Below are 13,356 nucleotides of genomic sequence, written 5' to 3'. Positions count from 1 at the left end.
GATCCACATACAGGCATCTTTAGCAGTCAGCCAGGGATGTGGTGTGTTTATGATCTCAGCCTTTCTATAGCTCTATTGTTTCTAAAATCTCACCCTTAGGCTGAATCTGTAACCTTCAGCCAGTAAAGCTGTGAGTTTTCACTGAACTGAGGAGTTACGGAAATACCCCCTCCTTGGAAGACAGTAAATCCACAGTTTTTAACCTATGCTATAGCAGTTGTTCATGGATAAACACTTCTCAGATTTTTACTTGCGTTTGGTTATTTTCCAGCACCCTGAAGTGGTTGTTTTTAATAATTTTTCCAGTCTTGTACTTTTTTTCTGAGGAATAGAAGTACTCAACCTCAGTATACTACTATCAAAAAAAAGATTCACAGTTACTTTATTTCAGCTGTGTTCCTTAGGACTTAGCTGGACTTCTGTTTTTCTTGGGGTAGTAATTTTTTTTTTAATGGAAATAGAATTCACATGCCATAAAATTCACCTATTGAAAGTATACAATTCATTTTCGTATATTCACAAAGTTATGCAGTCATCACTGGTTACAGAACATTTTCACCCCCCAGAAAGAAAACCTGTACCCATTAACAGTCACTGCCCTGTCCTTCCTTCTCCCAGCCCCTGGCAAACACAAATCTGCTTTTTGTCTCTGTGGATTTGCCTGTTCTGGACATTTCATGTAAATGAACTTAAAGAGTAACCTTTTGGGCTTCCAAGGTTTTGGACTTTCCCATCTCCTTAGTGGTAAAGAACTTTTCTGCCAACGCAGGAGACGTAAGAGACGTGGGTTAGATCCCTGGGTTGGAAAGATCCCCTGGAGGAGGGCATGGCAACCCACTCTAGTATTCTTGCCTGGAGAATCCCGTGGACAGAGGAGCCTGGTGGGTAGAGGCATACAGAGTCAGACATGACTGAAGCGACTTGGCGCATACTAGCATGCAGCCTTTTGTGACTGCCTTCTTTCACTTAGCATGATATTTTCAAAGTTCATCTGTGATATGGCATGAGTCAGTACTTTATGGCTGAATATTACTTCATTGGATATACTCCAGATTTTACCAGTTTATCAGTTGATGTACTTTTAAATTGTTTCCAGTTTTTTATTATTATGAACAATGCTGCTGTAAACATCCACATACACGTTTTTGTGTGGACATATATTTTCACTTCTCTTGGGTCTGTATCTAGGAGTGAAATCAGTGAGTCATATAGTAACTAACTTTATGTTTAACTTTTTGAGAAGGTGATGATGATTTTTAAATAAAACTGGATTTGGCATTTAATAGGAAACTTAATACCCTCACATTTATTGTGATTACTGTAACCAATATTTTGTTTTGTATTTTCTGTTTATTAAGCTCTTCTTTTCATTGGGATTGTTTTTTTTTCCTGCATTTTTATTGGAATAATCAGTCCCACATATATTCACTCTGTCTTATCTAGTGAGAGAATTTGGGCATTTTGTTTTTACTTTTAAATTGTTAACAGATAGGTTTAAATTTACATGTTCATCTTAATTGTCTGGAGTTAATCACCATCTCCATTCAACCTGAGAAGGAACATAGCATGCTTTCAAATTTATTTTTCCTCACACTATCTAATGAAGTCATCTTAAATTTTAGTACTAGGTTCTGTTTCTTTTACCTTTTTATGTTTTCATCATTTTTTTCTAACCATGCATGTATGCTAAGTTGCTTCAGTCGTATCCAACTCTTTGCAAAAACCCTGTGGACCATGCTGTCCATGGAATTTGCAACCAGGCTCTTCGGTCCATGGCAAGAATACTGGAGTGGGTTGCCATGCCCTCCTCCAAGGAATATTCCCAACCCAGGGATTGAACCCGTGTCTCTTACATCTCCTGCATTGACAGGCAGGTTGTTTACCACTAGTGCCACCTGAGAAGCCCTTTTCTAACCATTCTTGTCAGTTTTTCTGATGTCTTTGCCCAACACTGTTTCTTATATCAACATACTTGTCTTTTTCCTGGATTCTTACTTATTTTGCAGGAGTTATGTCCTCAAGGAATTATTCCATATAGCTTTAGGGCTGATAAATTTTCAGAGTTCTTACATATTAGAAAAAGTATCTTACCCATACACTTGAATGATAAGTTAGACTGGATTTAAAGTCATTTCCTATAAGATTTTTAAGATATTTCTCCATGATTTACTAGTTTCCATTGTTGGTGGTAAGGATTTTGATGTAATTCTTAGTCTTGATTCTTCTCCTTGGAAACCCTCTGGACTTTCTTTAACCTTCAAGCTCTTAATATTCTACTGCCCAGTGTCTGAGTATTACCTTTCTTTCTTCCTACACTTTCATTCTTTCATCAGCACATGATGGGTCCTTTCAGTCTAAAGATTTCTCTTTATTCTTGGACATTTTCATTGGTCATTTTCTTCTGAACAACTCAGTTGTTTCTGGAATGCTTCTTAAAGCTGATCTGAAAACTTCTAAATTCATCCATCATGGCTGTTAATGTCTTTACTTTGTTTCTTTGTCCTTTTGTACTGTATATATGGAGAGTCCTCAGTACAATCTTCTATTTTACTAATTCACTTTACAATTCATTCAAGTTAACATTAGCAACTTCAGTTAATTTCAGTTAACTCTAATAATAAATAACATCATGTGTGCCTGGGAACAATGCATTTTCTCTCTGTATGCTGTGATATAATTTGTCCAGAAATGAACAAACACAGCAATTCTAGGATATGAGCGTGCTTTGTGTATTCAGCAAATCTAAAGAGTTGTTGAAAATCTACAAAATCTACTTCCTGCACAATTTTTAAATTCTCTGGACTCTCTGTGGTGCCCCATGTAGGTCCGTATCCAAAGGCATGTCTCCTCTGCCCCCTCATTTGTTACACCCCTGATCTCCTCCGATGTTATTCTCTCTGTTGTACGTGTTTCCTTCAGAGTGCTGATTTTCCTCATCTGTTTAGTGGTTCTTTTGGCAGTTTGCTCATTTTTGTGTTACAGTGCACTCACCTGCCTGAGGGTCCAGTAGCTCATGGCCAGTGGTTTTGAGGGAGGGACAGGATGAGCTGCTGACGGGCAGGGGTGCTGGTGCTCGTCCCCTGGCCTGGGCACTGTCAGCAGCCTGTGGCTGTCCCGCTTTCCAGCCAGTATGCATTTTCACTGCTTCAACCTGGGACTGTGCTTCTATGGACTGCTGCTTAGTACAAGTGGGTTGAGGGGGGCAGTATGTGAGGACCTAATTGACTCAGCTGCTCCAAGTGCAGCTTACCACATAGTCATCCTGATAGACATCTAAGTATGCTCCCCCCTCACCCCCCAGCTCCCTGTGTCCAGTGACTCTGGCTTGAAGCTCTTCTGACCAGCCCTCCTTTTGCAAATGTGTCTTTTCCTCCATGTGGCTCAGGCTGTGGCTTCTTTGAGTTTCCTCCCTCCTCGCCTCCCCTCACCCCTTCATAAATTTGATCTTGTCTGCTTCCAGGAGACCGCTGATAGTCTTTTCCTATTTTCCCATGTATATATAATTTGTAATTGTTGAATTTAAATGTCGTTTCCTCAGAAAAGTTTTCCCTAACTGCCCGACTTAAAGTAACTTCCCAATTACTTCCTGTCACTTCACTTTATGTTGCTATCTTTATTGCATTTATCTCTACCTAATATTTGTCCTTCATCAGTCTTTCCAGACCTAAATGCAGACTTCATTAGGGGCCTTATATGTTTTATTCGCTGCTCTATATCAAGTGGTTAAGACAGTGTCTGGTATAGGATAAACGTGATAGCTAAATTAAGTGACTTTAAAATGTATATCACATATCTGCTTGAATATGTGATAGATTTTAGATTTTAGATTTTACAGCAGGAACTAAGCTAGCAAGTATTCTTTGTTAATCTTTCTGTTCAATAAAGAAAACATTTTTAGTGTCTTTAACCCAAAAGCTGTACATTAATCCATGAATATTTTAAAAGATCTTCACCTTCAGCACTTCAGCCCCCAAGTCATTAAACTGAAGTTTGTTGGGAGGAGGGAAGCAAAGCTTTCATTTTCTAAGAACCACATTTTATAATGTAAATGACCAGAAAAGTTCATGATTATATTTACTTAGTTCTATGACTATATGAATGAAGTTTATTCAAGTAAATTTTAAGTTGAAATGCATCGTAGCCTCATGCTATTATGGAGCCCCTTTAGCAAACAAATTTCCAAATTCTTAAGTTAGGTTAATGATTCACTCTATCAAATAAAATTTTTATTTTCATTCCCTGTACCTCTTAAAGTAAATTTGGTAGCTCTAGTCAGCTGACCAGACAGTATGCAATATAAATGAACAATTTTTCAGTTTCAAATAATTGTTTTGAGGGTTAGTGCCTTAATTAAATATTAGATTGGAGAAGCAGAAAAATCCACTTAGGTACAGTCAGATTCTTTGTAAAAGTAATAACTCCATGAAAGAAAATTCCATGTCTCAGCAGGTTTTGAGTAGGCCTTTATTGTTAATTACGTATTTTTTCAGTCCCCATATAATTAATGTTACAAAATACAATAAATTTTTATTTTCTACAGAGATCAAATTTATTCCCTAATTTTTCCATGAAAATGTTTTCAGTTCAGTCGCTCAGTCGTGTCCGACTCTTTGCAACCCCATGAATCGCAGCATGCCACAAGGCCTCCCTGTCCATCACCAACTCCCGGAGTTTACTCAAACTCGTGCCTGTCGAGTCGGTGATGCCATCCAGCCATCTCATCCTCTGTCGTCCCCTTCTCCTCCTGCCCCCAATCCCTCCCAGCATCAGGGTCTTTTCCAATGAGTCAACTCTTCACATGAGGTGGCCAAAGTACTGGAGTTTCAGCTTCGGCATCAGTCCTTCCAATGAACACCCAGGACTGATCTCTTTTAGGATGGACTGGTTGGATCTCCTTGCAGTCCAAAGAAAATGTTTTAATTTTAATTAAATAAAGGGGAAGTCACGTCGTGGAAAACAATGAAAATTCATTTGGTCCATAAAACATTTATTATGCACCATTTATTATGCACCATTTGGAAATCTGTAGGTTACTTACACACCCACTGTCAAGAGAATGATCTTAAACCATATAGAGTTAACCTTTCGCTTTATCCTGATGAAAGTTATTTTAATTTTATATTCTTTTATAATTTAGGCAAAGATGCAATTTACACAATTCCAGTGAAAAACATTCTTGCAGTGGAAAAACTGGAAGAGAGCTCTTTCAACAAGAAAAATGTAAGTTATACAATTTAAAGTTTTTTAAACTGCATATATTAGCTGAAAATTTTAAAAGAGATTTAGTGTTTGTTTTTAATTATTAATATCTTATCATTGGTAGCTGGAACTCTGTTTAAAATTGTCCATCACTGTTGATGCTTTGTATAGTCCACCTCACCTATTAAGTGAAAGGTACTTTTTTCAGTTAAGAATTCTTTACTCAATGTGCTCAGTGGTAAAGAATTCGCCTGCCAGTGCCGTAGATGCAGGTTCGATCCCTGGGTTGGGAAGATCCCCTGGAAAAGGGAATGGCAACCACCTCCAGTATCCTTGCCTGAGAAATCCCATGGACAGAGGAGCCTGGTGGGCTGCAGTCCATGGGGTCACAAGAGTCGGAAACAACTGAGTGACTAAACAACTTCTCTCAATACTTAAGTTTTATCAGATTTTTCAGCTTGACCTTCAGAATATAGACGTGAACAGAATATAGCCTGTCCATGCAGCCTAATCCTCTGCTGCCCTTCAGTACATACCAATAGATACCAGTGCACTCAAGTAGCCAAAATGATTTCCTTGTTTCTATTTTCCCACTGCTCTCTCTACCCATAGGTTTTCCTCTATCTGAAATTCTCTCCCTTTATTCCTATTTGTATGAAAGCCCCTTCCCCAGGACTTGTGTGGTTTCTAAAAATTATATTCTGTATACTGTTTAGTACCATGTAACTCAAACAGTCCTGGGGACATGACAATTTATGGTATACCTGAGCTACAGTTACCTAGCCATGCAAACTATATTTCTGTTATGTACCTTTTTGTGTTTTGCACTGTGTTTGATTTTTAGACTAACTTTTTGTCTTAATTGTCTGTTAAGATGTTCCAAGTGATACACACGGAGAAACCACTCTATGTCCAGGCAAATAATTGTGTAGAAGCTAATGAATGGATAGAGGTGCTCTGCAGGGTGAGCCGATGCAATCAGAACAGACTCAGCTCTTACCACCCTTCCGCATATCTAAACGGAAGCTGGCTATGCTGTCTGGAGACCAGTGAAAATGCACTCGGCTGCAAGCCATGTACTGCGTAAGTTTCTTTTTGATTAAAAAGGCAGTGTCTTAAATGTGCTGTATTCATACAATGGAATATTATTCATCCGTAAAACGGAATGATGTCCTGATACATGCATGGATGCACCTTGGAAACATGCTGAAAAGAAGCCAGAAAAACATGCTAAAAGAAGTCCGACACAAAGGCCATGTACTTTAGGGTAACACTTACATGAAGTATCCAGAATAGGTAAATTTATCGAGACAGAGTAGATTAGCAGTTGTGAAGGATTAGAGGGAGAGGGCAGTGGGGAGTACTTAATGAATACAGAGATTCTTTTGGGGTGATGAAAATGTTCTTAATAAATTGTGGTTTCACAAGTCAAAAAAAGGAGGGCAGTGTTTAAATAGATATGCAAACTTGAGCAAGGTATTGAGGAAGAAGGGCCTAGCATTCTTGTTCTAATTGTGTGGAACAGCCATGGTAGCTTTACAGACTTATAAAGTAATATGATGAAGCATAGGTAATGAAAATGATTACACTTTAAAATCATCTTCCTTTTGAGTATAGTCACATAATGACCGAACCTAAGGATCTCATTCTGTGTTATTATCAAGGTAGACTAGATTCCTAAGGTTCCTTTTACAAAATTCTGTGTTTCTGTTTTCAGTCTCAAACCATCAGAAGTCTTTAGCATGTTAACAAAATGATATTTTTCCAACGTCTTTTATTTCATTTTTACATAGAGGTGTCCCTGCAGACATCCAAATAGATATTGATGAAGACAGAGAAACAGAAAGAATTTACTCCCTTTTTACCCTCAGTTTACTTAAGCTGCAGAAAATGGAAGGTAATTGTATATTTAAATTCTTTCATATAACCGTGATCCTTTGCTACCAGTCCCTGAAGTGTTGCTGTGGCATTACTTTAAAGTCAAAAGATACTCATAGATTTATCAAAATGTTACCTGATGGAAGCTGACAAACTCCCAAAGGGAGTTCTTTAAGTAAAAGTATTGTTGTTGCATAAATGTAATTATCATAATTAATAAAATGCATGGATTTTGGTTGTCTATGCATTTCCAAGGGAGCTTTTCCCAGCTTGAGCCCATCTTGAAAAGTTCTTATTTATATTACAGATTATCCTTGATGGATTTAGTTGTCTGATCAGAGATTTCATTTCTTCTTGTAGAGGCTTGTGGAACTATAGCAGTCTATCAAGGACCACAGAAAGAGCCTGATGACTATTCCAACTTTGTAATCGAGGATTCTGTAACAACCTTCAAGACAATTCAACAAATAAAAAGTGTCATAGAGAAGCTAGATGAACCTCATGAAAAGTATAGGAAGAAAAGATCAAGTAGTGCAAAATACGGCAGCAAGTAAGTACTGTTAAGATACTTTAGACATTTTTGAATATAGTTTGAGCTTTCCTCTGCTACCCTCTACTCACACCTGAAGTGCAGGTCTCCTGCCTACCTTCATCTCTCAAGACCAACTTAGAACCTTTCTCTTGTGCAGGAATCTTCTGAGTCACTCCTGCAGGGATCTTTTTCAATTCGAGCATCATTTCATTGTGTTGGGGCAGTACTTTTATCTTCATTTTCAATGTTATATTTCAATTTAATCATTGAATTGAATACTTAGTAGTTTCTTATTTTGATTTTTACTGATCCTCTTCTTTATCTGTCTCAGTACCTTTTTACATCCTAATTCCAAAAAAGTTAGCTTTGAAAGTGCTAGAAGTATTTTATAATTGATGCTTTGGATCCATCTCAGAGGCAGATGGACACTGATAGAAACAGCAACAACAGTTAATATTTATTAAGGACGTTCCTCCTTACCACTAGACACTGTACAAAGTACTTTACATTCCATCAGTTAGATTTTTTGTACAGCAAGTAACAGAAAATCCCAATGGCTTAAATAATAGGAAAATGTTTAATCTCACAAGTTAAAAGTCCCGATTTCTACATTTAGCTAGTTCAGCTCAACTCTATCATCAAGGGCGATCCAGCCACTCAGCCACGTTCAACAAGATGATTTCTGTCTTCCTGAGGCTGCTGCCCCTATGGTCACAGCTGGGCTGCAATAGTTCACGTTTATAATATAGTGTCTAGAGGCAGAAAGAGCTGTTTCTTCCTCAAAAGGAAAGCAACTTTGTCTAAAGTTACCCTAGGTTCCCCTGAACCGTGGGGGCTGCACAGCACCTGCACTAGAATCAGGCTTCTGTTTGCACAGAGGTAGATAGGAAGGGGTGGTTCTTGGATCAGCAGATAAATGTTTACCACGATGCACACCCTCTCATTGATCCTCACACCAGCCCAACACAGTTACACTCCCATTTCACAGCCAGAGAAGCTAAGGCCCAGGGAAGTTAAGTGCCTTGCCCAAGGTCATTTTTTTTTTTTAATTGCTCAGTCATATCTGACTCTTTGCAACCCCATGGACTATACAGTCCAAGGAATTCTCCAGGCCAGAATACTGGAGTGGGTTGCCTTTCTCTTCTCTAGGGGATTTTCCCAACCCAGGGATTGAACCCAGCTCTCCCACATTGCAGGCAGATTCTTTACCAACTGAGCTATCAGGGGAGCCATAGAGCTGATTAATAAGGGGGCTTTGAATCTTGGCCCCAACCATTTTAAGTATTTTTTTTAACTTACGTGGATTGATCATTTTAATTGTGTTTTATAAACAATGAAAATCAGTTTGACAGGTATTTGTGTTCTGCCTAGATGGAAGGCTCAGTACATTAAAAAGGTTATTGTAAGCATCCTGTAACTGTCTTTTCTACGTTAGTATATTTTGTTCTCTTCCAACAGTAAAATAATCCAGTTTTCTTGGAGCCATGGCAGGTTTCCATATGAGGTTCTAGCCAGTGCTTGGCATCCTTCCTAAATAGTATTCTCCCCCCCCATACCCACACACACTATACCCCTTCCAATTATATTTTTCTGTCTTAAAACCTACCACTCTTTCTTGTGCTAAATATTTTATTTGTTTATCTTATTTTATCTGTACCAGAATATAGGCTCCACAGGGCCAGGGGTTTTGTCATTTTTCTTCACCTCTGTGTCCATAGTTTCTAAAATAGTGCCTGACATTTACTTACTAAAAGCTTGCTAAATCAGTGAAATAGGACTTGGCATGAGAGATTGTCAGGAGAGAATTACAGACACTGGATACTATGAGATATTTGTTACTTTTTACAATTTTTTTCAACATTTGAAAAATTATTTTTATTGTTTTCTAGGGAAAATCCAATCGGGAAAATATTTTAGAGTTTGGCCAATTGACTCAGAAGAACTGGAAAATATTTTTATTGGAGTTTCTCAATTCATCGTGTATTTTGTTCATAGTATTTAAGAATGAACATCGGCTTCACTGTCATCTGCATTCACATTGTATTTAATATTTAATAATTGAAACTAACTGTTTGGAAATTCTGGTGTGATGTTTCACTAGAGAATTTAAAACCCAGGATTCGCTTCATATCTTATGTGTCGAAAGCCATGTTTCTGCAACTTCTTTTTAATAGAAAGACTCTTCCTAAAGAAGCTTTATAACAAAAGGAGAACTCCTCCATAGCAAGAAATCATCTTTTCTTGTAACACTCCATGTTCTGTGGACTTTTCACTACCATTAGTGCCTGCTCTATACTGCCAACATTGTGTTTTACTAGAAAATTTCAATCCATGACTATTCAGAGCTTTCCGTTTAGTTCATCTAGACCTTTCCTCTTCAAAAAAAACAAAACAGAAAAGATTTCCTTTGGTCCATCGGTCATTACAGGTTACATTAGGGACAGTGACAAACTTTAGAAAACTACCACAGCATTCTTGAAAGTTGGTGGACCCTTTTACCTATTTAGAGATGCAAACAGAGCTCAGACAGGAGAAATCAGGGAACATGTACTGTTGTCTGCATCTTGTTTTCATGTGGGATGAGTGATGGCAGATGAAATAAAACCAGACCACTAATTTTTTTTCACCATTTAAACATCAGGTACTCATATTTTTGATTTAAGAGTTCAGGTTTGTTGTGACTTCTAAGGACTTCACTTCTGAAAAAGAAGAGGAAGTAAACAATGGGGACAGGTGGTGGTACAATCACTCGACTTCACTCGTTACTCCATTATTGTAAGGGCCACCACCATGGGATGCCCTCCTCCCCACGTGAGGGTGAGATCCAACTCGAGGACAGTCACTCGGCGCACTTTACTCATCTGGGCGACCCCAGATTATACTTCAGATACTCCATGGTATCTAACCTTTATGATCAGTTGAATGATCAGTGTTTAAGTCTAGAAATAATGCTTTCTTGAAAATGTTTATATTTCACTGCTGTTTCCTTATTGCCTGCTAGCCAAATGGAATTGGGCAAGCAACTGTTTGAATCCTGTTTTTCCCTAATGATTTACCTTTATCCTAAAAATCATAACTGTAAATAAGCAATCGAAGCAAGTTGCCACCTTGAAGTTAAGAGGGATACACTGTGCTTCGTCAGTATTAAAAACCATGGTACTCTTATTATGTGTTTTTAAATCCAAAACATTTTCTAAATGTGGTACTTTGAACCTTGGAGTATTTTACATGTTTCTGTTAAAAACTGTGACTTATTAATGTAAGTCTAGCTAGTAGTGCTTTTTTGTTTCCCTGAGCATAAGCTATATTTCAAGATACACTTTGCCAATTATGTTATTGGTGAGTAATTGTTTTTAAATTATAATGTTACTGGGTAATTATTTTTAAAGACCATTGGCAAACAATTAAAGTTCCATAAATGATTATAACTAAGCAATGTATTTCTCTTAAGGACTTGTAAAAATCAGTTTTATTTAAGGATCAGTCCTAGTCTGCATTAAGTTATTCCTGGCCCATTTTAAAGACAAGTTTGAAAAAGTCTTTTAAATTTTATGAGCTTGTAGATTCCATAAACTCCACTGATTGATCAGTGTGACAGAATTTTACCGTTTAGTCCGTTTCTCACTGTTGAATTTTATTCAGGTTGAAATTTCCTTCCCAGAGTCTCTGCCGGCTGCCTGGAAAGGCCAGGTGAGCTCTGCCAGGCTCCGCTCGCTGCTCTCTAGTGGCTCCTTGACTTATATTCTGACATTCTAGTATCAGCCCTTGGTAACATAATGCCAAGTTATGACTGTTTTTAAAGATCACAGTGTTCTCAAGGGGACCAAGGCTGTCTGAATATGTAACTCAGAATTTGAAAAGAATTCAGTTACTAGTTCTTTTCTTCACTCTTAAACAGCCAGTTTGACTGGAATTAACCACCTTGGCACAGCCTAAGAAGAAGTAATGTGAAATGAAATTTTCTTTGAAAGTCTTCTGAAATAAGAGACCATGTCAGTGGGACCCAAAGATAACCGAGGTACTTTCACTTGCTTCCAAGGGCGTCGTTCCTCCACTGTTGCTTACGAGTACTTTGATTTTTACTCCCTGATCTGCTTTCTCTCCCTTTTCCAAACTTGGAAAAATACATGGCAGCTCACTCTACCCCAAAGCCCTGAAAACCCCGAGGAAGAAAGATACAGAGAAACTCTTGCCATAAACGCCAATTTGGTTCTTAGTTTACCATTTCCATCATTTGAAATTACTGTGGTGTGTCACTTGTTTTGTTGTTGTTGTTGTTTCTTTGTTTAGCTTTGTTTTTTAATGTTCATTTAATATGATAATGGGCAATAGCAACATTTTTTCACTCCCAGGAATATAATTTATCAAATTGAACTATTTTCTTTGCCAAAGAAATATGTTTATAATATCACGGGTAATGATTTAAGTGTCAAAACAAGGCTTTGCTTATTGTACAAAAAAAAAGGGGGTGATGAATGATGTAGCTTTTGTTTCTGTTTCTGAAGCCTAATTTCATTCAGTTTTCAGAAAGGCTTATTCATGCCAGGTTTTAGAAGACAGATGTCATTTTAAGTAAAAGCACCTTTAATTTGTTTTAACGGTACATCCTGTAAAGACAAAAAGCTACAAAGCCTTTTATGTGTCCTTACAGTATGTGAAAACTACAGGACTCATTCTAGAGTTAAATTACCAGTCTCAATTGATATTATCTGCTTCCATTTTTATTAACTTGGAAATTAATATGTTGCTAGTAAATATTGGTTTTTACAGTGTCCAGTTGGAAAATGTAAGTTATCAAAACTTAATGTAGTGAATTTGTGTAACCATGTTGTATTGTTGAGAATGTATTTTTATTTAAATTTTATTTTCTTATCAAGAGTATTATAAAAATTAAAAACTTTTGTAGCTGTCGCTTGGAAATAACAAATAAATTACAAGAAGCCTGTTCACTCTCTGTGTGACGTCACTTTCTCACTGATGTGAGAATTTCTGCTCATTTAGAATGACCGTAACTCACCTATTAGGAAGGGAATGGCAAGTGAGGAGTCCCAATAACAGAAGAGCAAGCCATAAGGGTGCAGAAATCTGCGGCATTTATCTGGGCTGGTTGTTTGGACCGAGGTCCTTGTTTATTCCTTCAGCAGACTTGTCTTGAGGACCTGCCAAGTACAGGTACTATGCAGGACCTGTCATTCCCGAGAGCCGTGCATGTCCAGTGTGTGGGAGTGTATTCCACGCATCTGAGTCCACAGTTTAGAGCTGACTTGTGCCCCCCGTGAAAGGAGTCAGGATCTTCCCCATTACTACCCTCAGCAGCCTCTTATTATTTCTAAACAGACCTTGATAAGACCTAGCCCCTGCAACGCCAGAGGAATTGAAGGCTGGTAAAGATGAAGGATTAGGGTTCTGAATCTCCTAAGCATCTTATTTTTGTTGAAATACCAGACTCGCATGTGAGCCCATGTATTAGAACAGACCTTAGAAAAATTGGCAAGGACACTGTTGAACTCAACGACGTTAGAATAGAAACATCAAGAGGTTCTGTGCAAGTTTTATTCATGAACCAAGCTAGTTCTTCAGGTAGAGGAGACCATATTTTTGGTGGGTTCCCCTTTTCAAGTTTCATGATTCCAAGATAAGAGCCCCTGAGGCCAAGCAGAGTCCCCTCCTGTTGCAGTCCCGGTGTGAGTTTCCCCACTAGCCTGAGTCTCAGTGGCCAGTGTGGTCTTCAGAGAACACCTGCCTTA

At 38.0% G+C, this 13,356-nt stretch overlaps 1 protein-coding gene across 3 annotated transcripts in view; it reads left to right on the top strand.

The window, feature by feature from the left end:
• The window catches only part of RASA2 (RAS p21 protein activator 2), a 117,381-nt gene extending 104,833 nt beyond the window's left edge, over positions 1-12,548 (top strand). For all 3 annotated transcript variants that reach the window (XM_065943027.1, XM_065943026.1, XM_065943028.1), the window contains exons 20-24: positions 5,138-5,220; positions 6,074-6,282; positions 6,993-7,096; positions 7,438-7,627; positions 9,499-12,548. In XM_065943027.1, the coding sequence (XP_065799099.1) occupies positions 5,138-5,220; positions 6,074-6,282; positions 6,993-7,096; positions 7,438-7,627; positions 9,499-9,526 (614 nt within the window). In that variant the 3' untranslated portion in view covers positions 9,527-12,548. The remainder of the gene's footprint in view (positions 1-5,137; positions 5,221-6,073; positions 6,283-6,992; positions 7,097-7,437; positions 7,628-9,498) is intronic.
• The last annotated feature ends 808 nt before the right edge of the window (positions 12,549-13,356 follow it).

Source organism: Muntiacus reevesi, chromosome 8 (genome assembly GCF_963930625.1).
Source record: "Muntiacus reevesi chromosome 8, mMunRee1.1, whole genome shotgun sequence".
Taxonomy (NCBI): Eukaryota; Metazoa; Chordata; class Mammalia; order Artiodactyla; family Cervidae; genus Muntiacus; species Muntiacus reevesi.
Note: the sequence above shows the minus strand (reverse complement) of the source record. Positions and strands in the feature narration are given on the sequence as shown.